At 50.1% G+C, this 23,197-nt stretch overlaps 1 protein-coding gene across 2 annotated transcripts in view; it reads right to left on the bottom strand.

Annotated features, from left to right (window-relative positions):
* XDH (xanthine dehydrogenase) overlaps positions 1–22,961 on the bottom strand; it is a 51,349-nt gene extending 28,388 nt beyond the window's left edge. The window contains exons 1-13 of one of the 2 annotated variants that reach the window (XM_036903625.2): positions 22,783–22,961; positions 19,132–19,189; positions 16,254–16,350; positions 14,969–15,077; positions 11,765–11,891; positions 10,851–10,912; positions 7,617–7,685; positions 7,218–7,304; positions 6,046–6,187; positions 4,158–4,250; positions 3,418–3,569; positions 2,117–2,210; positions 753–862 (exon numbers count right to left, since the gene is read on the bottom strand). In XM_036903625.2, the coding sequence (XP_036759520.2) occupies positions 753–862; positions 2,117–2,210; positions 3,418–3,569; positions 4,158–4,250; positions 6,046–6,187; positions 7,218–7,304; positions 7,617–7,685; positions 10,851–10,912; positions 11,765–11,891; positions 14,969–15,077; positions 16,254–16,350; positions 19,132–19,189; positions 22,783–22,824 (1,242 nt within the window). In that variant the 5' untranslated portion in view covers positions 22,825–22,961. The remainder of the gene's footprint in view (positions 1–752; positions 863–2,116; positions 2,211–3,417; positions 3,570–4,157; positions 4,251–6,045; positions 6,188–7,217; positions 7,305–7,616; positions 7,686–10,850; positions 10,913–11,764; positions 11,892–14,968; positions 15,078–16,253; positions 16,351–19,131; positions 19,190–22,782) is intronic. The other variant, XM_036903629.2, reaches the window with a different exon arrangement.
* Positions 22,962–23,197: the final 236 nt, after the last annotated feature.

The following is a 23,197-nucleotide window of genomic DNA, read 5'->3' as shown; positions in this document are numbered from 1 at the left end:
AGTGGTCTATAAGGACAAGCTAGAAAATCATTGAGAAACCTCCTCAGGGACATAACTGCTCTAATTTAATTAGCATTCTCATTAAGGAGGCCAAAATTCGCAAGGGCAAACCATGCCTGCAACACTCGCTCAAGCACTAGCCGTGGTGAACCCGGAATACCTCCCATGAGAGCTGGCTCCCAGCCCTGCAAGACCACTTTTGTGAAGGGCCTGGTGTGGAATGTGCAGCTGCTGAGAAGAGAGAACCACGCCAGGTCAAGACACCACATGCCGCAAGGAACAAGAGCAAGGCGGCCAGAGGCACCCAGATCTGCCAGAACAGTCCAGAAAACCCACTTGGGAAGCAGAAATCCATTCAAGCCAACCCAAAGCAAGACCAGTGAATAAATGCCTCATCAGTACATGAGGATCGGACTCACAGGCAGCTTCTCTGCTCAGCACTTACAATAACCTGTACGGTAGATGACATTGTGTCCATTTTACAGATGAGGAAATGGGGCTCAGAGAGATGCAATGACTTGCTCAGGATCACACATCTAGCTGCCTGATTTCATAGTCTATGCCATGTGCCTTCTACCTTGAAACTTTCATTGTCCAGAGATGAATGTGTTGATGAAAGGCAAAGTTCAGAGACAAGAACATCAATGTCAAAGTTGAGAGATGCAAAGGTTGGTCCCCAAGGCAGACTTGTCTCCTTGAGCAGATCCTGGCACGGCTAGCAGTGATTGGGGCTGCCCCTGACAGCATTTTACCTCCCTGCTGTAGGGGATCTCGATGGAAAGCAGGATCTCCTCTGGACCTAGAAGGGTCTTCCTGTAGGCAGGGAAGAAGGTGTGGTCCATCTGCACTGTTCTCCTGGTGCCTGTACAGAGGCAAGAGGAAGAGGGGCCAATGTGAGGAAGTACAGGACAGCTCACTGGCGCAATTCCCCTCCTGGCCTCTGATGCCCACAGTCAGAGGGAGGGGCTGGCACAGTTGGGGCCAAGGTCCTCCACCGGAAATCCTGAAGCAATGATGTGCTGGTGAATGTTTCAACAATTGGTTCTTTGGAAAAAAACAAAACTAAACACTGATTTGTAGCATTTGCTAGTTTCCGTGGTATAAATACTCCCACCATAGCGAATTTCAAGCTACCAGAGTGACACCACTGAGTGTGTGAAGCTAGAGAGAAAGTGGCAAATAACCGACACAGCAGGCCGGCTGTCCTCTGGGAACTCGGAATTCGGGAGAGCTCCCACCACGCCAGGGTAAGAAGGGCTCTGCGCCTAAACTGATCGTGCAAACAACATGGTATATGCTGAACATCTGCCTTCCTTCTGGGAGTCTGGACCTTGGGTACACGGCAGGCAGAGCCATGTGTCCACCCCCAATAAAAGCCCTGGGTGCTTAATCTCTAACAGCTTCCTTGGTAGACAACGCTTCACTCGGGCAGTAAGCATATCCTGTGTGACCTCACTGGGAGAAAGCTCTGGAAGCTTGTGCCTGGTTTCCCCCGGACTTTCTCACTTTGCTGATTTTGCTTTGCATCCGTCCACTGTAACGAGTCGTACCAGGAGCACAACTATATGCCAACCCCTGTGAGTCCCCGCTGACCTCCTGTGAGTCATCAAACCTAGAGGTGGTCTTGGGGACCCTCCAAACAGGAAAGATGCACAGTAGTACACCATTATATGGCATTTCCACTCTACAGATACAGCAGATGGAAATGACCTTAAAAGCATAGATAATAGTTAACTGGATTTTGAGTATTACCTTTGTTTTTAATATAATCTGTTTCATTGTAAGTTTATTTGGTTTTTCAATAATGGCTGTGTTTAGCAAATGTTCACAGACTCCCTGAAATCCAGCAGTTGGCTGTGGGAGCTGGTGCATTCTGGCTGTAGCACGCCATGAGGCAAAACATCTGGGTGACAGATCTGTTATGAATTCTTAATAAAGAAATGGTCCACCTCCCCTGGGCCCAACCTGGGTGCATCTCTCTTGCAGTCTCCAAGGGTCTAAACCTCAGGACAACTGGGCCACTGAACTTGGGGCTCTGTTTCTCCAGAAAGTGGCCTATCTTGTGAGATGTTTCTCCCCCAGAGCTCTTTCCTGACCTCTGCACGAGGCAGCTCACCTCTGGACACGATGGTTAGCTTGGCTCCGCTGGCCATGAACACAGGGTTGAGGTCGGAGATGGGGCTGGCGGTGATGATGTTCCCTCCAATGCACTAGGACAAGCAGAGAGAGTGTGTGAGTCCACCCAGGAAACCTCTGCTCACACAGCTGGCTCCTGAACACAGGGCAGGTGGGTGACCCCCACTGACAGGAGAGCCCCAGACACCTCTGCACCGTAGACGCAAGACATGCTCAGTAAGAACTCAGGCACTGAGGACACTGGGCCCCACTGGAGATCCGAATGCTTGGACCTGGGTCCCCGCTTTGAAATTTACCAGTGGGTAAACCCGGGGCAGCCCCTTTACACTTGCTTGTTTGATTTCACCAGTCCTCTGAAAGGGTTTTTCACAGAGACCATGCAGAGTTAGTAAAATGGAAATGGAAGATAAAGATCTAGGCAAAAGAGAAGGAAGCCTAAGAATGAACAATTTGCTCTAACTGGATCTGAGCTTCCTGGCAACTGGCAACAAGTGAACGGAAAATCAGACATAGTGTTCTCCTTATTGGAAAAGAGCACAGAAACCAGGTGTCCGATGGAAACAAATCCTTCCTGGAAGCAGACTGCGGCTGAGTGGGGAAGCTCAGGGGAGCTTCCTGAGCTCATAGCAGCTCATCTACAGTTACAGTGACAGAGCTCAGGGTAATGAGGGAAGGGGGTGGGGATAGGCTGTTTTGGCTTTTTTTTTTTTTTTCTGGTTCTAATTTGAAACAATAACAACAAAAATAGAATGAGACAGCTTTCCTCCCAACACCATCAACGGTTGTGAGCCTCAAATGGCACCAGGTGTGTGAATGCTGTCTGCAAACTGGAGATTTGGGGGCTGGTCCAAAGGCTGCCTGTGAGCTTCCACAGGTAGACCCCTCCCTCCTCTTAGGGGTTCTGCCTCTGGCTCTCCCCATTTAGTTCTCCCCTCCCCATTTGGCCTCTCACTAACTTATCTCTCATCTACTTGCTAACAGCCTCTGCCAAGTTGAGGAAGGGGTGTGGCAGGAGGCCATTTCTCCAACCTCAGGGGTAAAGACTGAGTCGCAGAGAAAGTGTTCCCCAGAATGGCCTGCAGACCACCTTCATCAGAAGCACCTGTGGGGCTTCATCTCAGCCCCAGAGTCAGAAACATAAAAGGTGGGGCCCAGGAATCTACATTTTTACCAAGCACTAAAGTTTGAGGCCCCCTGGGTCTGCAGCAGAGGCCAGAGCAGGCCTGCTGCCTCGTGAAGAAAGGCGCCCCTGGCCCTGCAGGCCCCTGAACAGGGACTCACCGCCACAGACTTGATCTGCTTCCCAGCAAACCAGCGCAGCTGCTCCAGGACGCCTCTGAACACCTCTGTTTTGTGGTCAGGATGCTCGGCCACTGCATTGAGCAGGGTCTTTTCCACAGAGCTCAGGGTACAAGCGGCTCCAAAGGAGATACCTGGGGATGCACGCCCAGAATACCAGTGTGATCCCTTCACAGGTCAGAGAACACTTTGATACACGGTTCCTGTGATGCTTCACAGCCACCAGGGGAGGCTGACCCAGGACTCACACCCTCACGTGGTTGAAGAAACCAAAGCCCAGAGAGGTTATGCCCAATGCCACACAGCTAAGAAAAGAGCCAGGACTCAGTCCCATGCCTCTTGATCCTACAACCAGAGCACTCTTCTCTGTAAACCCATGGTTCTCAACTCAATAAAACCAGGTATCTGAGGGTGAAGTCCTATCAGTTTTGGGAAAAACACCTAAGAACTCCGCCTACCCCCATCAGTGATTCTAATGTGTAGCCAGGATTGAGAACAACTATTAAGAATCTCAATAGCCCCTTGCCTGCTGGCACCCTACCATGGATGTTCAGTGGAGGAGGGCTCAGTGAACCAGAGCCCCCTTCCCCTGCACAGGGGCGCTCCAGGAGACACAGGTAGCAACGAGTGCCAAAGGGGGTCTTCCCTAGCACCGTGATCCCCCATGTGACCCACCCCAGCATCCCAGCACCTCTGTGGGCTCAGGGCAAGCCTCCCCTTACCCTCTGATCCGTGCTCTACTGAATTCAGCTCAGGGATCCAGGCTGGGCAGATGATCATAGGAAACAATTTATTCTTAAATTTCATCTCGATGCCTTCAGAGAAATGAGAAGTCTGAAGTTATATGCTGGTTGACCTATCACCAGGGCAGGCCTTGGCAATTATTCCTACCACTGCACACAGGATGTATGACACATTCCCAACATGCTCCATGGGAGTCTCGGGATTAGAAGGCACAGTGCACAAGATGTGGGAGTAACTGTGGTTTCCACAGCATCACCTCAAAACTGTCTCTCCCTATCAAAACAAAACCTATTAGAAGTCAAATGAGACAAACTTGAATTTATTCTATTGTGTGTATGTGTATGTGTGTGTGTTTAACAACAATATTTGAAGACACAGGGTATCATAATATGTCAGGAACCCTTCCAAGCACTTTACATATTTTAGCTCATTCAATCCTCACAACAATCCTGGGAGGCACTGGGACTGTCTCTGTTTACAGATGAAGAAGCTGCAGCACAGAGAGATTAAGTTTCTTGCCCAAATCAGACAGCTAAGAAGGGGCACATTGCAGTACTTGACCTCTTATGAGAATTGGGTAGAATAATAACAACAACATGAAAGTCTAACATTCAGACTAAAAGGAAAATTGAGATAGAAAACTGCCTCCCAGTCCCCAGCCTTTTTCTGAGTTCTTCAAGGTGTGTGGCTTTACAGTTTCTGTCCTCGCCTAATCAAGTTAGAAACCTCTGTGAATAGACCTGCCTATGCTCTGCAGATCCAGCCAGCCCTGCCCAGAGGGTTGTGGATGGGAAAGGTTAAAGAAGAAATGTCTGAGGGTCCTCACCCACCCTCCCAGTGGCTGATAGGGTTTGTAAAAGGTGTCCAGGCTCTGAAGAATCTGGCCTGTTTCAGGACAAATAATGCAGATGGAGGCAGTGAGCCTGGAGCCTTGATAAAGTTTATCTCCACATCCAGCCCTCCCCACCTCCTCTCCAGGCTGTCGGAGCTTACACTGGGTGTGTGCATGAAGGCAGGAGAGGGTCAGGCATATGAGTGCAGTGGTCTTAAGGAGTCATTTCTAATTTGGAGCTTATAAAATTTTTGTGAATTCTTTTCTATTGGAATCTAACTGTGTCCAGGATGTTGTGTGACTCATGGCAAGAAACATGTCATATGTCAAAGGATCTCAAAGATTCTGTCAGTCATTCTCCACCTTAACTCATGCTACCCTGGACCCTCAGCCCATGGCTACATGGGCCATCAGGATTCCATCACTTGAGGCAATACTCACAGGCCACCCTGCTGTCCCAGTGTGTCACATTACTGCAGCCAGGGACTCTACTGCACTGGTGCTCACAGGGTGGGGCCAGCTCTGCACTGTCAGCACAGACAGAGCCAGGCCCTTCTCTCCAGTAAGAGCCCTGGGCTCACAGGCTTATTCCAGAACCAGAGTCAGGAGTCTCCCACAACCTGGACTTGGCTGTTTAAGCATGTCACATCGTGTGATGGTCCTCTGTCTTATAACAGCACCCCCCACCCCAAAAGGTGGGACACGAAAGAGAGTCAAATTTTTGGAAGCCCTAACATCCATCAGGCACTGACCCAGACACTTGACCTAAGTTGCTCCCTCTTCACTTAGACCGGGAAATACTCAAGGGAAACAACTGGGACCAACTGATCTTGGTACCCCAGCTCCTCCTAAAGTACCTGGCACAGGGCTGGCACTCTGTATGCATTTATGGGGAATAATCAGCAAGGATCCCATTTAAGAGTCAGAATGACACTTTGAGGAGTATTATTACCCCCATTAATGAAACGATGGGCAGGAGAGGACAGCCAGGAAGGGGTTGAACCAGCTAGATGGGGCCCCCAGCAGCCACTTGCCGATCTCTGTGTTTCCCACCACCAGCTTGGCCTCGGGGTGCTGCGCTTTGAGGTCCAGCAGCTCCTTCAGGCTTGAGGCCTGGATCCAGGTCACTCGCTCCCCTTGAAAACACAGCAGCTTCTGAGGGACGTCTTTCAGCCTCTGGAAAATGTAGTGTGCTTACTGCACTGTCCCTTTTCCTCACTGCCATCCCCCTGATGAGCTGCTTTAAACCACGGTGGGATCAGCTCTTCTACTGGTTGTCTCATATTGAATTCAGAATGAAAATACAGCCACGGGAGAGGCCAGGGGCACTGCTACGTGTCAAGGAAGGACCCACACTGCAGGCTCCACACACCATCTCACTCCGCCTTTAGGAGACCTCTGGGAAGGAGTAGCCGCATCCTCTGCAGGCGACGGAGAGACCAGAGGATCAGACCTGAGGATCAGACTGGCCGGAGGTCACCTGCCACATGGTGACCTGAACTACCCTGACCAAAGGCCCATGTTTCTTGCATGGCCCCCACAGTCCCTAGGAGGTGCAGCAGACAAGATGTGGGAGGGGACAGCGGTGGCAAAGGAAGGAGTGTCAGGAGGGAATGCAAAGGAGGGCTGGTTCCAGTGTGAGAAGGGTGGTGTGGGGCTGGGAGGGCAAAAATCCCAGGTCAAACGGACAGTTTTTTCAATGAAATATGTTCTGGGAGTCTGCTGCAAAGAGTGGCTTGATTCTTTCTTTTCAGAAATATTGGGGCGAAGGGGCAGAATCATCAAGGGGAGAAAGTGGGTATGAGAAGTGTCCTTAAAGCAGAGCTGCAAGCCATGGACTATGTCCTGGGAGTAGAGCTCTTTGTTCCTTAAGTAAATGGACTGCTCACAGAGAGAATGCGTTGCTTATGGGCTTATACATGAGATGTAGCCAGGAGGTCAGCAGATGCTTCTAGAACACCTGTTACTATACACGGTGTGCCAGAGATACACTCCCTGTCCTCAGAGTGACACATGTGAGGAGAGAAGTGTAGGTCCCAGGAGAAGGACTGATGGGGACCTGACCTCTGGGTGTCAAAGGGAAATTCAGGCTGAAGCCTAAGGGACAAGGAGGACACAAACGTCCCAATGGGTATGAAATAAAGCCAGTCTCCAGAGGCTCATGGCACAGAGCCTTGGTTGGGTCTTGCCCTGGGGCATCACCTACCAGCAACTCTGGGGGGAAGATGGGCTCCTGGGTGGGATCCAGGGGTATGAACTCCTCTGGGTTGAATAAAGATGGCGAGAGAGTGACCTGTGGGGAAAGATGGGCAGTTCGGTCCCTCCTCCTTTAAAATGCTCCATGGCACCCACCCAGCCCTTTGTCCAGGCGAGCTTGTCTGACTCTCAGAGGGCTTGGGGGACGGCAGGCAGCTCCTGGAAGGCAGGAACTAGGGCCTCGTGCCGAGCACCCAGGGCTGACCTGAATGGACATTCAGAGCCCCTGCAACCTGGGCACAACCATTTCCTCTTCCAGCCACCAGTGCCGAGAGTGTAGCAAGGGCCCACCAGCCCCTCTGAGCTGGGACCAGCCCCCATGTTTCCAGGGACAGAAGGACCCACTTACAGTTTGGTCTTTCTTCTTGTTCATACAGCAGTTTGGGCTGCTCCCTTTCCCTCCACAGCATCCACCATCCTAGAGCGATGACCAACATTTGCACAAAAAATTTGCAGAGTTTTCACAGAAGCCAAAGAACCTAGATAATTAATATCCAATGAAATCTACCTCTGATACCTAGTGCACCATCAACAGGAACAGAAGACCCCCCCCATCCCATCCCTTTTGCCGCTGCTTAGAGGTAAGGCCTATGCTTTAACTACTTTCTCTTGCTTGGTTAAAATAGACTAAACAACTCATGAAAAATCAAGTAAGGTCTCTCCTTGAAGCATCAAGGAAACTTAATTTTAAGAAAATTTCTCCATAAAAGTAAGGTCCTACTTTATCAAAACATATCTTTATGCCCATTTTTCCCCCTTAGTGTTGCTTCTTAATAAGCCCCCATGAAAAAAATTCCCACTGGTTTTCTCAGCATTCAAGATCAATCAGGTTCTGTGGGGCCTGGATGGGTGCCTCTCAGAATACTGCCTTTGTGGGGTTCCTGCCAAGGATGTCCAAGACCAGCACTGGGTTCAGAGATGCATCCAGCCAGGGCACCTAATGGCTTCACTGCTATTTACTAGGCACTTCCTGCCGGAATGCTGAGTATACTCTTCACTCCTCACTATGAGCCTGTTTTAGAGGAACTGTTCCGGCCTGGGAACCCACAGCCTATGGCGAAGGGACTTCTCGGGACCTCTCAGGGTGCCAATGGCAGAGCCCAGAGGAGAGACGCGCTGCCTCCCAGATCCGTGGCACTGAGGGTGGGGAAGGGGTATGTTCACTTGACTGATCTGCACCAGAATGGCAGGAGTATCAGCTCAGGACCTCAGGAGACACTACAAAATCACAGAGTTGCACTAAGACACAAAAGTGGGTAAAACCGAAGCCAGTCCTGGGCATATTTTCAAGGTAGCTGATTCCTGGAAGAGCAGGCCCAGGGGCAGCTCTACTGCATGTGAATCACAAAAGACATCAGTCCATGTTGGCATTTCCCAAAGGATGGGTCACAGCCCACTAGTGTCTCCAAGAAAGCTCTCAGAGGGCCATGGAGGCCACAGGTGTGGACTTGGAGAACCTGAAAGCACGTCAGCCTCGGCACCGGGGGAGAAACCTTCCCTTCCCTTGCTGCCCTACACGCAGACCCCTCCTGCATTGACAGCTTTGCCACTGGATCTCAGAGCTGCTCTATTTTGGCCCTCCCCACAACCACCTCACCCTTCTCTGAATTTAAACAAAAAGGAGAAAGAGAGAGAGAGGTCCTATAGTGCCTCTTCTCATCCTCCTTCTTAGAGAAGGAGTGATGCAGGGGAATCACCAGGCCTTAAACTGAGTGTGGGGAACCTGCACACGGTAAGTCATCAGCCATTCACATGGTCCTTGTGGGGAAGGATGTATTTCACCGAAGTACATTTTCCAGATAAAGTGTCTTCAGTCTTTTTTCTTGATAACTCATCAATGTGTTCATGACATAAATTATTGTGATGTCCAATAATGGCCACTTCCCTCAAGGTCTGCTGACGTTGGATATGGCAGGGTTTTTCCCTCAGAGATTTTTGCTTTCCTCAGCAGGCTGACCGCTGAGCTTAGGCTTATGTTTATGGTTCTTCTGTTTCCTTCCTTACTGCTAGATGGACATTGTCATTCCTCGCTGTGAACAGTGTACTTCCCTGAAGCACACCCTCCTCACCCTTTTCTAATATGTGTTCTCGGCATGAAAACAATAGAACCAGGTTTGTTAGAACCGTATGTAGAAAAAGAGTTAAAAGGTTCTGGGTAAAGGTCTTGGGGGTCTCCAGGGAGTAATGCTGAGCAGCACTGGGCTCTGCTCTGCTCTACACCACTGGCAGCCAGACTGAGGGAGGCGCTGCCAGTGCAGTGATACAGGAACCATTTCAGTGATGATAAACCCCGACCCTGGGAACGAGCATGATTGTCAGTTACACTCAAAACCCTTTTCTTTTGAGAAACTAGGAGGGTTGGTTAGATTAAGTCTCTTAGAGAAGCAGCCTGTGAAATTAATATGGGTATGATTCACAATCCTTGGTTTTCAGGGAAGTCTGAGCAATTTATGAAGATCAGATATTGAGTAATGGAGGAAATGTACCAGCATCATAATTTATAGTTGCCATTTATCTAATACTTAAGATGTAGCAGCATTATCCTAAGGGCTTTACAAGAAGAATTTCTACAAACACTGTAAGGTAGGTATTATTATAATGCCCATCTTAAAAACAAGGAAATTTGCCCAAGGTCATACATCATTTAAGTGATGGAAAGGGATTCACACACAGGTCTGCAGGCTCTAAATCCGTGCCTTCAAGCATTTCATTCAAATCCACACCTCCTTGGCTCTTCATCATCAACAGCATTCATGGGCGTAGTGTTTTCCACCCCTATAGGCTCATGTCCATCTCCACCCCTTTGTGGGTATCTGGACACAACACTCCTTTTCATAAAGTAGCAACACTAAAGGTCAGTGAAAAACACAGGAGTCTGTCACTCCCACCTCCACCCAGAATCAAAAGGAGATGAGATAGTTTGATTAGAGTCGAGATCAACTTGATTCATTTGGGGAATTGGATCCATTCTTGGGAGATTGCACCAAAAAAGGAGAGGCCAGCCCTCTGTCCTCCTTGCCAGATGGCAGATACATGTCTGTGTTTATATCATCAATGCAATGCCCACACACCCCGGCTGTGGCTTTCTACTCAGTTATCTGAACATGGCAGGCATTCACAACTATCAGGAGATCTAATTAGCGGTTTCATAAGGTCAGCAGAGTGCCATCTGCAGAAAACAGCTTGGAGAGGAAGAAGGTGGGGTGTGGCTGCTGAGTCAGCCTGGGCTGCTTTAAACGACACCTTCAGCACTTGTGCCATAGGCTGAGAGTGCCAGTCTCCAAGGAAAGCTGCCAAACTCTGCTGCCTAGAAGGAAGTAGCTCTTGGGCAACATGCCTCTCCCAGGAACCAGCTCTCCCCGGGCCTTCCCTGGAAGGGAAGTCCCTGTGCTGCTGATGAGACCCCTCTGAATAGAAATGGCAGAGTCCAATGCTGTGCCAGGCATCCGCAGCGGGAGGACCTGCCAGCTGGTCGTTTTCTCTTCTCTGTAATCCAGAGGCTGTTGGCGTCCCTCCCCACTGTGAGTCCCGGGTGTTGCTATTTCAGGAGCAGAGCCACTGCTGGCCTGAGGCCCCCACTTACCCTGGCGAAGGTCCGGAAGCCCTGGAGGATGGGTCTGTAGCCCGTGCAGCGGCACAGGTTTCCTGGGGCCAAGGAAGAAAGCAGGTGAGGGGTCTGTGGCTGCTGCGGGCTCTGTTCAGCGTTCCCTCTACTCTGCCTGGGACACTGTCCCTCCTCCTTGTATTCCTGTATCACCTCTTCAGGAAGCCTTTCTAGAAGTCCCGAACTGGATTAGATGCCCCTCCACACGGCTCCCAAGGTGGCTAGTCATGGCTGTATCGGCGAGCTTACCAAACTGCCTCCCTGAGGAGGGACTCTTTCACCTCTGTGTCCCTTGTACCAGCAGAGTGCCTGCTGCATGATGGAACTCAATATAACTGACTGAATAAATGACAGACTGAAGTGGTGAATGGATGGGGAGCCTTCTCTATTCAATTCAGAGGAACAGACACCTGGTCCAGCTCCTGGGCCCACTCAGAGGGCAGAGTGGGAAGCCCGTCCCTGCCCAGCATTCATCAGAATCATGGCCCCCCTGATCATATGTGGCCTTTGTCCTGCAGAAAGCTGTTCTGGAGAGCACTGAGTGGGAAGGAAGTCATGTGACTAGCCTCTGGGGTGTCTCCCAAATGATCCCCTGTGTCAGTCCCCCACTGTTCCCACTCCCTGCACTGGAAGAGGGCAAGGAGAATCCTGGGGAAGATAAAAACTCAGATGGGAGACCCAGGAGGTCCTCAGAGCATCCAAGGGCTCTTCAGACTAAGAGAGGGCTGCCCTTCCAGCAGATTTGAGCCACCACACTGGAGCCTGACCCCCTCCTCCAGAGGGTAGCACCTTGAACTCTGAGCCCATTCCTGGCTTCCCCTCTGGCCCTGCCCTGACCTCCGTAGAGACCCATTTGCCACTCGCCCTCCTAGGCTGTGCCTCAAGACTCATACCTTGGAAGTTATCCTCAATGTCCTCAACGGTAGGCTCAGGCTGGTTCCGGAGCAGCGTGTACATGCTCATGACAATTCCAGGGGTGCAGAACCCACACTGAGAGCCGTGGCTTTTGGCAATTCTCTCCTAAAAGGGACAGATGACACAGACACTTGTGTTGGCAGAACCCCTCTCAGACTCCCTACATGACTCAACTGAAGCCAGCCCATGTAGACAGGCAGCGTGAGGCAGCCGTCTCTGCACAAGTCAAATCCTAATGTCAGTGTGACCTTGGCCAGGTTACCAAGCCTGTCTGAGCCAGGTGTTCCTCATCTGTATGACAAGGACCACCCTCACACTTACTCTGGAGCTGTGGTGAGGATTCAGTGAGGTAATTCACATGAAACTCTTAATTTTATACTTGGCATATAGTAGATGGTCAACCATGTTAGTTATTAAAAAGAAAGCTCCTTCAGAGGACAGTGACTATTGGAGCCAAAAGGGGCTTCTCACCTTTCATCTCCTTTATTGCACAGAGGAAGAAGCAGGCCCAGAGACTTAAGATTTATCCAAGAACACATGGTGAATGGAAGAGCTCTGTCATATTCTTTTAACTACACTACCCTGCAATCCAATTCAACCAGCATTTTATTAAGAGCTAACTGAATGCATTTTATTTCAAACTAGAATACTACGATAGTCCTAAGTGAAAGAAACCCTTGAAGCCCAGTGGAGACATAAAAATTGGGAAATGTGTCTTAAAGAATTTGCTACATGCACTGACTATCACAGAATTTTCCTTCAAACCTGCAAGACTTTTATTGCAAGGAGATTCTCCAGGTCCACATTATTTTTTATCTCTTGGGAGCATCTCTTGGTATTCTTGTTAAGTAAAAATTGCCTGAGTCATGTATCCACAGGGCCTAGCACATGTATTCATTCATTTCATAAACAGGCACTGAGAACCTATGTGCCAGGCATGGGAAAGGTACCGGGGACAGAGCAGTGAAGAAGAGAGGTGAGGTCCCTGTTCTCATGAAGTTCACATCCTAGCAGAGGAAATACTGACGAAGAGCAACAAATAAAATTCCAGGTGGAGATCAGAACAATGTAGAGAATTAGTGCCGGGTGACAGGGCCCAGAGAGACTAGCGACTGCTTGGCATGGTCAGAAACAGCCATTCTGAAAAGTGGACCTTTAAGTTGAGTTTGATAGCATGCTTTGGATCCAGGAAGAGTGCCTTCTAGGCAAAGGAAACAGCAAGTGCAAGAGCTCCAAGCACAGCAAGGGCAAAATCCTGGTGCATGAGAGCTGCAGAAAAGGCCAATGTGCGTCTTCTCCGTGGGACAAGAGAAGTCAGCAGGGCAACAGGCAGCAGCCAGATCATGCAGCTCCTCAAACCAGGGTGGGGATCCAGAGTTTTATTCTGGGTGTGATGGGATGCTACAAAGGGATTTTCAGCAGGACATGGTATGATCTAAAAGAATCCCTTTGGCTGCTGGGTGGGGGACAGATTATAGGGGACAAGGATAGAAACAGGACCAGGACACTGTAGCAGTCCAGGCAAGAAGAGATGATGGCTCATCCAAGCAACAGTAGAGAAAACAGAGAAAAAAATGAAGGTTTAATTGTAGCTTTTGGAAATAGAGTAGGCAGTGCTTCTGGACAGACTGGGTGTGGTGAATGAGAAAGCATCAAAGGTGATGCCTAGATTTTTGCCTTGAGCAATTGGGTGGATACTTTTGCCATTGTCTCAAATGGAGAGAATGGGGAAGAAAGAAGTTAGGCCAAGAATAGGGTTTGTTAACTTTGAGATTACACAACCATATCATGATGTCAAGGAGCTAGCTGGAAATACAGATTTAACCTCAAAGGAGAGGTCAAAGCTGAAGATACAATTATGAGTGCCATTTGCTTGTGGGTGGTAGTAAACTCACCCAGAGAGGGTGTGAAGAAGGGACAGGGCCCAGGCCAGAGCCCTGGGCACGCAGCAGTTATGGACTGCAGATGAGGAGCCCGCACACGGTCCGAACGTGGACGGGGGAGGAAAATGAGGGAAGAGTAGTGTCATGGAAGCCACAAGAAAAAAAATAAATGAATGAAAAGGAGTGGAATTTGGCTCTACAACTTATTTGGAGCCAAAACAAATATGTCTGGAAGGAGGATCTGCACCACTGACAAGGCAGAGATTAAGCCTGATTATGCAGGTATGAGCCTAGTGCTGAAAGTTCTTTCCTTCATCTATTTATTTCAAAGAAAATTATAAGCTCCAATTAACCCCCTCACATCTCCTGCAAGTTGGACAAGTTTAGTAAATTTTTTTGCTGCCTAAGAAATGAAGCCACAGAGGTGACACAGTCCCACCCAACCCTGCTCTGACCTCACAAGACTGGTTCAAGACGCTCCTCCCAAGGATACCATCAGCTTGCTCAGCCAGGGGCCCTGGATCCAAGTTTCACAGAAGGGGCCCGAGGAAGGCACGCTCTGAACAACGTATCTCTTCAAATAGTCGGGACGACTCAGACCTGAGCTTCCTTATGGCACGCTCTGTGAGTATAACCTCCCGAAGACCTCAAAAAACAAGGACTGGAAACCAAGCCTTTCCTTCCCACAGTGCTCTACTCCCATTGTTTCCACTTTGCTTAAGAGCACCTGACTGTCCCCACAAAACCTCCCAGACTACTACCCGCTCTTCCCAACAGCATTCCTCATTTTAACCCATTCCCAGCTGACCTGATACCATCAGGGAGAAAGGCTTGGTCAGACACCTGTATGACCCAGATACATGACCACTCTCTTACCAGCCCTTACTAACCTCCGTTTTAATGAGAGTGAAGGCCTGGCAGTGGAATTACCATTCAAGGAAGCAGGAAATAAATGGGCTTCTCATCAAAGGGCACAGAATCTTGCCCTTCAGAATCTTGAATCTAAGAAGGTGCTTGGGATGCAAGGTGAGGATGGTCCCCTGGCCCTCTTCCCTCTGGCAAAGCTGGCCTGCCTGGCCACCAGGTCTGGTGGTACCCTCAGGATCAAGCAATGTCACCTCCACCCCGGCCACAGGAGGCAGCTTCAGATTTGGGCGCCTCTTCTCTCTGCCTCACGGCCCCCTGAGGAGATGGGGAGATGGCCAGGCCGCAGTGCCACCACTGCCCAGGCAGCGACACTCAGCCCAACAGGCCCGAGCAACTAGAGCCCTGGCAGGAGCCACCCTCTCCTCCAGTTACCTGCACAGGATGCAGCCTCGACTTGGTGCTCCCTATGCCCTCCACTGTTGTCACAGCCACATGGTGCAGGGAGCAAATGGGGGCCAGGCAGGCATTGGCAGAAAAGTGGCTAGAAACTGAGATTAAGGTCATTCCATTGTCCACTCAGGTCACCCGGGACACCCTGTGATGCTCTGTGCCATGTCTCTTCACTCTGCACTGTATTCTGGTTCCTTCTAAAGGTGACCTCGCCTCTCTACCCCAGACTCTGCATGGACAAAGGAAGCCCTCACACTCCCTGTGGTGGCGCGGGCCCCTGCAGAGTCCTGTGGGGTAGGCAGCAGCACACTCATGGCCTCTGGGCAGGAGCATGGGAGCCAGGGTCACCCCCAGCCACCTCTTCCAAAGCCCGACCCAGAAGGCTGAGTCAAGAGGACATTTCTGGCAGGTTCCAGGCCCAGTATGTGCTCCTTTCTCTGGGGGCCCTTCCATACCCTCTTCCATTTCAGACCGTTCAGTCACGCGGGCTCTCCTGCCTTCACCCGCCTCCCTCTCTCCCATTCCTCGTGGGGAGAAGGGCGGGGAAGATCCCCGGGGAGCAGGAGACACGCCCTCTGAGACAGAGCTTCCTTACATTCATTCTTTTCTCGTCACTCACTCACTACACAGTCCACATGCATTACTGAGTGACAACCATGGACCAGGCAGAAATTCCTCCTAGGGTGCAGGAAATAAAGGTGAATAAGATGAAATTTCTGTTTTTCAACAGCTTGCAGTCAACTCAGAAAAAGAGAAGCCAGTGTGATGATGCAATTCAAGTATCTTACAGCCTATGGGGCCAGCACAGACAAGGGGCTAATCTTGGGAGGTCAAGGAAGGCTTCCTGGAGGAAGGGATATTTTGTCCTGTCTAAAGAGCTAGTAAGAGTTAGCCAGGTAGAGACGTCCTGGAAGAAAGGACATTCAAGAGTCAGGAAACACTTTCAGCTAAGACTGAGAAAACTGTGGGCATGGAGGGTCAATAATTCACAACTGTCTCAGCATGAATGGAGTGTTGGACCCATGAAGAGAAAAAACTGGACAGGTGTGGAGGTACGTGTTGTAAAGGGCCTTCCATGGTAAGCAGAGACGGGGACTTTATCCTGAGGGAAGTGGAAGCTGGGGAATGATTTCATGGCATGTGAAGGGCCTGCACTTCAGAAAGATCCCATGTGCGTGCACACATACCCAGACACACACACTCACTCACAAGCTGACCCCTGCATCAGGGTCCCTGCACGGGTGACCAGCCAGCAGGCAAAGGATACACAATCTTGTTCTGGAGCCGATCATACTTGGAAAGCATCACTGTGCAGGCCCCGCAGCCCCCTTCTCCACAGCCCAGTTTGGTCCCACTCAGCCCCACTGGAAGGTCAAGAGATAAGGAACATGAACTCAGAGAAAAAGGTCTTTGTTGAGCCGTTGGGAAATGCCTAGGTAGAGCTGCGAGTATAGAGCCATCGCTGCCTCACAAAAGCTCAAGCCCTTCAACCCAGAGAGGCAGAGAATCACATAGCCTCCTCACTCAGAGAGGCGGCACTGCGCCCCCAGGGAGGCAGGAAATGGGACATCGCTGCACAGAAGGGTCCCACTGGACAGCACCCAAGTATCCCTTGGGATTCTAGTTCTACTGCTTTCCACTCCTGGAGACATTTCTTGGGCTTGGGATTTCCCCAGCATGGTTGTATAGGCTGCCAACCCCATCTTCTCACTGGGCTGGTGGACCAGGCACCTCAAAGACAGCATGTGGGGGCAGCCCTCACATCATCCCAGGTGGGTGTGCAATGAAGGCCCTCGGACCAGAATGAGACAATGATCTGCTTGGGGACCTACTGAGCCCTGACTTTTCACAGGCTGATTAAGGCTAGACCACGGACTTTTGCATATCCAGCCCATAGGATTATGTGAATAGAAATCAATATGGAGATATTTTTGAGGTCAGGGATCAATACTGGTGCCATCTCTTACGTACACTTGCAGAAATAATTCGACACTTTGTGTTTGTAAAAGTATCTAAACAACAGTTATTCTAGAGACCAGCAATCATGGCAGCCATTCCTCCAGACACACGTGGGCTCTGCTGCTTCTCTCCCCTCAGGCCTGCAAGTCTCTGAGCCATCCCCCAAAGACAGAGGGAGCCGGGGTCAGCATCACCTGGTCACTTCTTTCATCTTCATGATGACACTAATAACTAACAATGATACAGCATCTTATACTTGAAAAGCACTTATACCCATGAACCCATTTGATCTTCACAGTAAGTCGGTTGGCAGGTACGGTAGGAACTATTATTTCCTTACAGACTATGAACAAAAAAAAAAAATGAGAAAAACAAAAAACCGAGACCCAGGAGTAATGTGAGCCTTGCAAGGTTACACAGTCACTCACATATACCTTGACTGTTAGGGCCCAAACAGTCATCTGTCTCCAGATCTGGGGCTCCTCCTTCACACTGCCACTGCCTCTTCCAAAACACATCTGGGGAGGGCTTTCTATGTCCTAAGTCATTCTTTTCACTCATCAGAATACATGCAGTCATCAGCAGTTCAGACAACTCAAGGGGCACACGAAGGCAAATGGTAGCAGTCCAGAGCCTCAGTAAATCCTTTCAGCCTGGTGGTGTTTCCACAAACCAGGGCAGAAGGCAAGGCTGAGGTTTCCTCTTTTGCCCAGCACTCCCATAAAAAAACTTACCAGTCAGCAATAAGCCACAGGAATGCATATTTACATGCCAACTTTTGGTTGTGGATTTCATTTGAGATTTGACCTTTAAACTAGCCATTTTCTATGATCAGGAATTTCTGAGGCTACAGGGCCTTCAAAACTTCTTCAGTAAACTAAAATTGATGTCAACAATCTCTGAGAATGAGCCTTTCTTCCCAGATCTCCCAGGTAGATGGGCTGGAAACGGAGTTCCATGCGGTCCCCTGATTCTACTGAGTGATTGCACCTCTAAAAAGGAACCTCCAGTTTCATGCGCTGTGAACTTTCAGACCTGCCCTCCAGATCGACAATCCAGGACAAAGTACACCAGAGCCAGCTACCATCTGAAAGGAGGTTAGCAAACCAAAGACAAGGCCCTAGACTCCAGGCTTGCTTCTGTGCATGTTCAAGCAATCCTTTGTTGTCCAAAAATACATCACTAGAAAGAGCCACCAGACATGTCTGCCTCTGGAAGGGAGAGGGGTGCGTTGACAGAGGTCAGGACAAGCATCACCCTGATAACAAGCTCTGGAGAGTTTTCAGTATGGATAGGAGGTTAAGAGCGTGGCTCTGCCAGCATTTGCCAAGAGTACATGAGCGAGAAGCAGGTGCCTTAACACGTTCAGGCCTCGTTCCTCCTCTGTCAAAGGGATCGGTGTGGGCATCAGTGAGTAACCTGCACAAAGCGCCTTCAACTCCACATACACACAAGAGCTCATTAACTTTTAGCTCCTGTTATACGTACATAGCTCCTATGTTTTTACATTGTTTCCTGAGGCTGTTGTAGGGCCTCAGAATATATTCCTAATCTGAAAGAACAAAAGGTATGGGGGACCTTCCAGAAACCCTCCCCATGCTGAGTGAAGAGTGGCACCGCAAGGCCCCCTCAGGAGTCCTCCGCCCCAGGCCTCCCGGGCCTGCCATTTCCACAATAGACTGTGCCTCTGCACAGTCCCCCACCTCAGGCATCCCTCACCCAACAAACTCCCCACCCCCTGACCTTTCCTCTAAGCTGGACAGACTCCCCAGGAAGCCCTGGATGTGTCAGCAGCGATCTGCTGAGGAAGGCCCATCCCTCTGCAGGGAGCAGCCATGAGGCTCACCAAGGCTCCTAAGCTGCTCAGTTCACAGGCCCAGGGGTAAACCTTGGCTTTACTAGGTTACAGAGTAATGAGTCTCACCAGGAAGGAGCTGGAGAAACATCAAAAATAACCCTCATTTAGCAGCTTAGAATCTGGAACCCAGGGAGCTCAAATGACTGCCCAGGGTCCCGAGCCTACTGAGGGGCAGGGCTGCCACTGAATCGGAGTGTCCGGAGCCCTAATCCAGTGCCCTTCCCTCCACACTTCACAGCCTCCCCTGCAGTCACTAGAAAATGACATAAAGCCTAGAGAATGAGTCCCCACTACCCCTTCCCACAGCCCCATTCCAAAGTCAGGATACACTTTCTTCTCAGGTAGGCCAATAGGGTTGTTTCTGGATCTGCATTTTTCTCCACCACCTATAAAAACAAAAGGAAAAGGAAAATTTATTCTGGATACACTTAGCCACTGTTCACCCAAGAATTTGCAGAGTTAATAGTTATGTGCTAAATACATCCTGAAAGCGAAGGTATTTTTCTCAACAATGCCATAAGAATGAACATATGAACTACAAGCCAAACTATGTATGTGCTGATATCCTCCAGTTCTAAAATTCCATGTTAGTGCACAGCTCTGGTCTCACCAAAGAGCCCCCAGATGGCACACCTATCATGCTGGGCCCGCCAAGGCCCGGCCCCCTCCTGATCAACATGTCACGTCACTTCCAGCTGCTGGATCACCTGTGAATGCCAGGGACAGCCAAGAGAGGCAGCACATGGATCTCCGGCTGTGTCTCCTGGGTGGACGCTCTCGGCTGGGAGAGAGCCAGTCTGCAGGCCTGGGCTCGGAGCGGAGTCTTGTATGTGTTGGGCTGTCATGGTCGACACCACTAACACATGTCAGAAATGGAGGAAAGTCTGTGAATGGCATGTGGAGTAAGACAGAAAAGGTTGTCTGCGAAGTGAGGTTCCAGTTTCCAACGCAAGTTGTCCAAGGAAATCCATGAAGACCTGTCCCACCACTCATCGTATGTCATCAAGGTAAAAAGATGTGGGTGAATGGGATGCTTACAGGACAGAACCTGTAAGAGTTTCTCTAGACAGAACACTATATCCTCCCACAGTGGAGGAGAGAAGATATCTGCCTCATACCTCAAACTTCATGAAGGGGTCCCACAGCATGACACGTGACGCTGACATGCGGCCTCACAGCACGGGGGGTATGGTGGGCTGGCAGAGCCAACAGCTAGGGCTAGGTTTCCCAGGCAAGCTGAAGAAGTGGCAGCACTGGGATCAGTGTGCACTCCCAGAGTTTTGGAGAGCAAAGGATGTGACGTGTTGGCCATGGACCATGTACAGGCCGTGCATGAGACAGCCGGGTTTGGAGGTGTTTAAATCATCCCCCAAAAGACGGACTCCAGGAGGTGATGGGACCTCCAAAGAGTCTGTGTGGAGTGGGGATCCTTTTCTGTGAAATACGTTTTGCAATATAATGCTTTGTCTCATCATGATCCATCTCTCTAACTCATTCATAGGCTCCCGAATGTCAGATGTCTGGTCTTAGAGATCCTATCACCCCAGTTCTTACAGCACACAGGCATAGGCCTGGGAGGGACCTGCTAAATGTGCGGGAGGGAGGAGCGCCCTCTGAGACTCTCTGCAGCTGCACCTGCTCCTTGGGGGGATCATGCCTGGCCACCTTCAGCGGCACCCTTCATGCCAGCTCCTGTCAGACTCCTCCAGTGCACAGCCCCAGCAGATACAGCGTGACTGCTAGCAAAGCAAGAATCCTGTCCTCTGAAAGGAATGTTGCTACAATGAATCCAAAATCCTGGCCAGCATTTTCCCTTCCTCTAGAAGAGAAGAGGATGTGAAAACAATAGTCCCCAACACCCATCACCACCACAGAAGGCCCTCAGGGCATCTGACCACTGGCATCTTACACCCTGCGCAGGACCCCAGCTAGTGGACATGAGCCCTGAACAACAGTCTGAAACAGGGAAAGTAGGAGGCTCACATTTAAGAGTGAGTCACCACATTCCAGCAGCTTCCTTGGGGACTTCTTCGCACAATATCCAGGAACCAAAAGATCTAGAGCGTCTTGGGAATGAACAGAAACGGGAACACACTCACTCACTTTATTTGTCTGGGCTTTCCTTACTTGGTCTTGTTTTCATAATACTGCTTCTACCACATCATTCCTTGCATTGCCCCCCCGCCCCCACATCTTTCCAGCATTTCTCGAGGCCACATGTTTATAAATTATAAACATGGATAAGCATCACAGAAGCTGACAGTACTGGAAGCTTCCAGGGATAACAGCATTTGATGTGATGATATCATTTAGGAACTGTAAATTGCTTTCCTAAAGTAAAAATAAAATACATGGGAAAACAATTTCACCAAACCAGATTTTCTTGTAATAGTGCTTTCTAGATCTGGTGCATCACAGTAAACCGCCCCTACAGAAGAGCTGGGTCTTGTCCTACCACACATGGACGGCTGGCACAGTAAAGAACGAAGCCTTAGCATTAAGACAAGGCCTTAGACGTCACTGAATCCAGCTGCTCGCCCAATGCAGGAACTGCCTCAGAAGCTGCCTTGGTGTGACACTTCTAGAAAGCCAATCCAACTGCTTCTTACATCTCTACAGTACAATTGGTGAATGCGATGAAGTTGTTGGAAACGTTGAATGCAAGAGTCTTACAACCACCAACACAGAAGCTTTGCCCTGCCTCTTGGTTTGCCTGCCAGATGCCCACGCTGAAAAAAAATCAGCACAGACAACACTGAACCCGGAGCACCTGGCTGACCTCATTCCCCAGTGCCGCCTGCCGGCACCACTCAAACTGAATCCCATACTCCTTGGAGCACTGATGCTGCAATGGCTCATGGAATCCCTTCCCCGTCACACAAACACGCCCTGACAATCTAACCACTACACATCCTACGATGCACATTTTAATTCTCAAAAATTACCTCAAAAGTCACCTAGTTTCTCAACTCAGAATGCCAAGAGAGCAAAATTAATGAAATAGCCCTTCTCTGGGAAGCCGTTGGGAATATTCACCACTCACACTGTCCACTTGGCCACTTACACTGTGCAACTATGGCTGTCTCCTGGCTGTCCCTTTCATTCCCAAGTGGGGAAGGGAAGCAGAGGTGAGCCCCTCAGCAGTGATGCAGGGAAAATGAGAGGAGAACACAGACAATGCAGTGCTCCTGCCATCCCTGCCCCTGCCTTCTGACCGGCTAAGCTTCTCACCTGTGCAGTGCCGCAAGGACCTGCCCCTGGGTCCTAAGTCCCCCTCTACCCCACCCCACCCCACCTTCCCTATGTCCATGTGCCCCAGCGAAGTTCATCTAAGTGGGCGACTGTTATGAAGGAAGAGCTTTGCAATATTTTTATATAATACTAACTGGAGGTGCGGGGGTGGCGGGGAGAAGCATGCTCTTTATGAAAATAAATTTGTGGTTTGCCACAAGATGTCACAAATGTCCTCACACAAGTTAGCTGTTACCCTTACAGACCTGAAATATCAGAATTAGATGCTGTGTACATCTGATATACTGTACTAGCAAGAAAACACATTCCTGTTACTTCTCTTAGTAAAGAGAACAACAAAAGCTCTAGGACACATCTGATTAAACAAAGCAATAGAGGCACGGTGGGTGACCTGCAGGCTCACCTACAATGCTGTGCCCTTCTCAGCTTGGTTTCTGCAGCCCTGCCACTGCACAGTTGGCAGGGAGCGCTGGGGCCTTTCTCCCCACTTTCCTTCCTCCCTGCTCCTTTGCTCCGTCCATATCCAGCCCTGTGTTCTAGCCCTGAGAAGGGCCTTTCTCCAGTATGACCCAGAATGCAGCCACACCTCTGAAGGGAGAGAGAGGAACTGAGAAGGACAGAGTGAGAGAAAACAGGAGAGAGTGAAAACACGAAGGGGCCTCTTCCAGGGAACACCCGTACCTCTCCGGGAGCAGAGAGGCCAGACCAAATGCCAGCTCCTGCTTACCTTTCTGCCGTTCACAAAGAATACCAACTCATCTGCTGTCATTGTCACTGGTCAGGGCCCCTGAACTCTCCCAGGACACTGGCAGATATCACTGCTCTGCAACTTGAGAAATACGACTCCAGTAAAATGAAACGAAGTCAGCCAATAGCAAGGAACCAGCTTAGAGTTCCGGAGAACAGACAGTTCCTGGCAAAAGCCTCCAGTTTACATAACTGAGGTTAACACACATGATCATAACAGGAAGTCACACCCCTGGCATCTGTGTCAGAGCACACAGAGGGAAGTGCATGCAGACACAGCAAGGGGAGTGCCGGGGCACCAGGTGGCCGCTGCTTGCAGACACGGCCTTCAGGAACCTGCTCCGCCCCTCCACTTGCTGGAGACAGAGATGGGTGCAGGGCCACAGTCAGAGCTG

The sequence above is a fragment of the Manis pentadactyla genome, chromosome 2 (genome assembly GCF_030020395.1).
Source record: "Manis pentadactyla isolate mManPen7 chromosome 2, mManPen7.hap1, whole genome shotgun sequence".
NCBI lineage: Eukaryota > Metazoa > Chordata > Mammalia > Pholidota > Manidae > Manis > Manis pentadactyla.
This window is presented reverse-complemented; position numbering and strand designations above follow the sequence as displayed.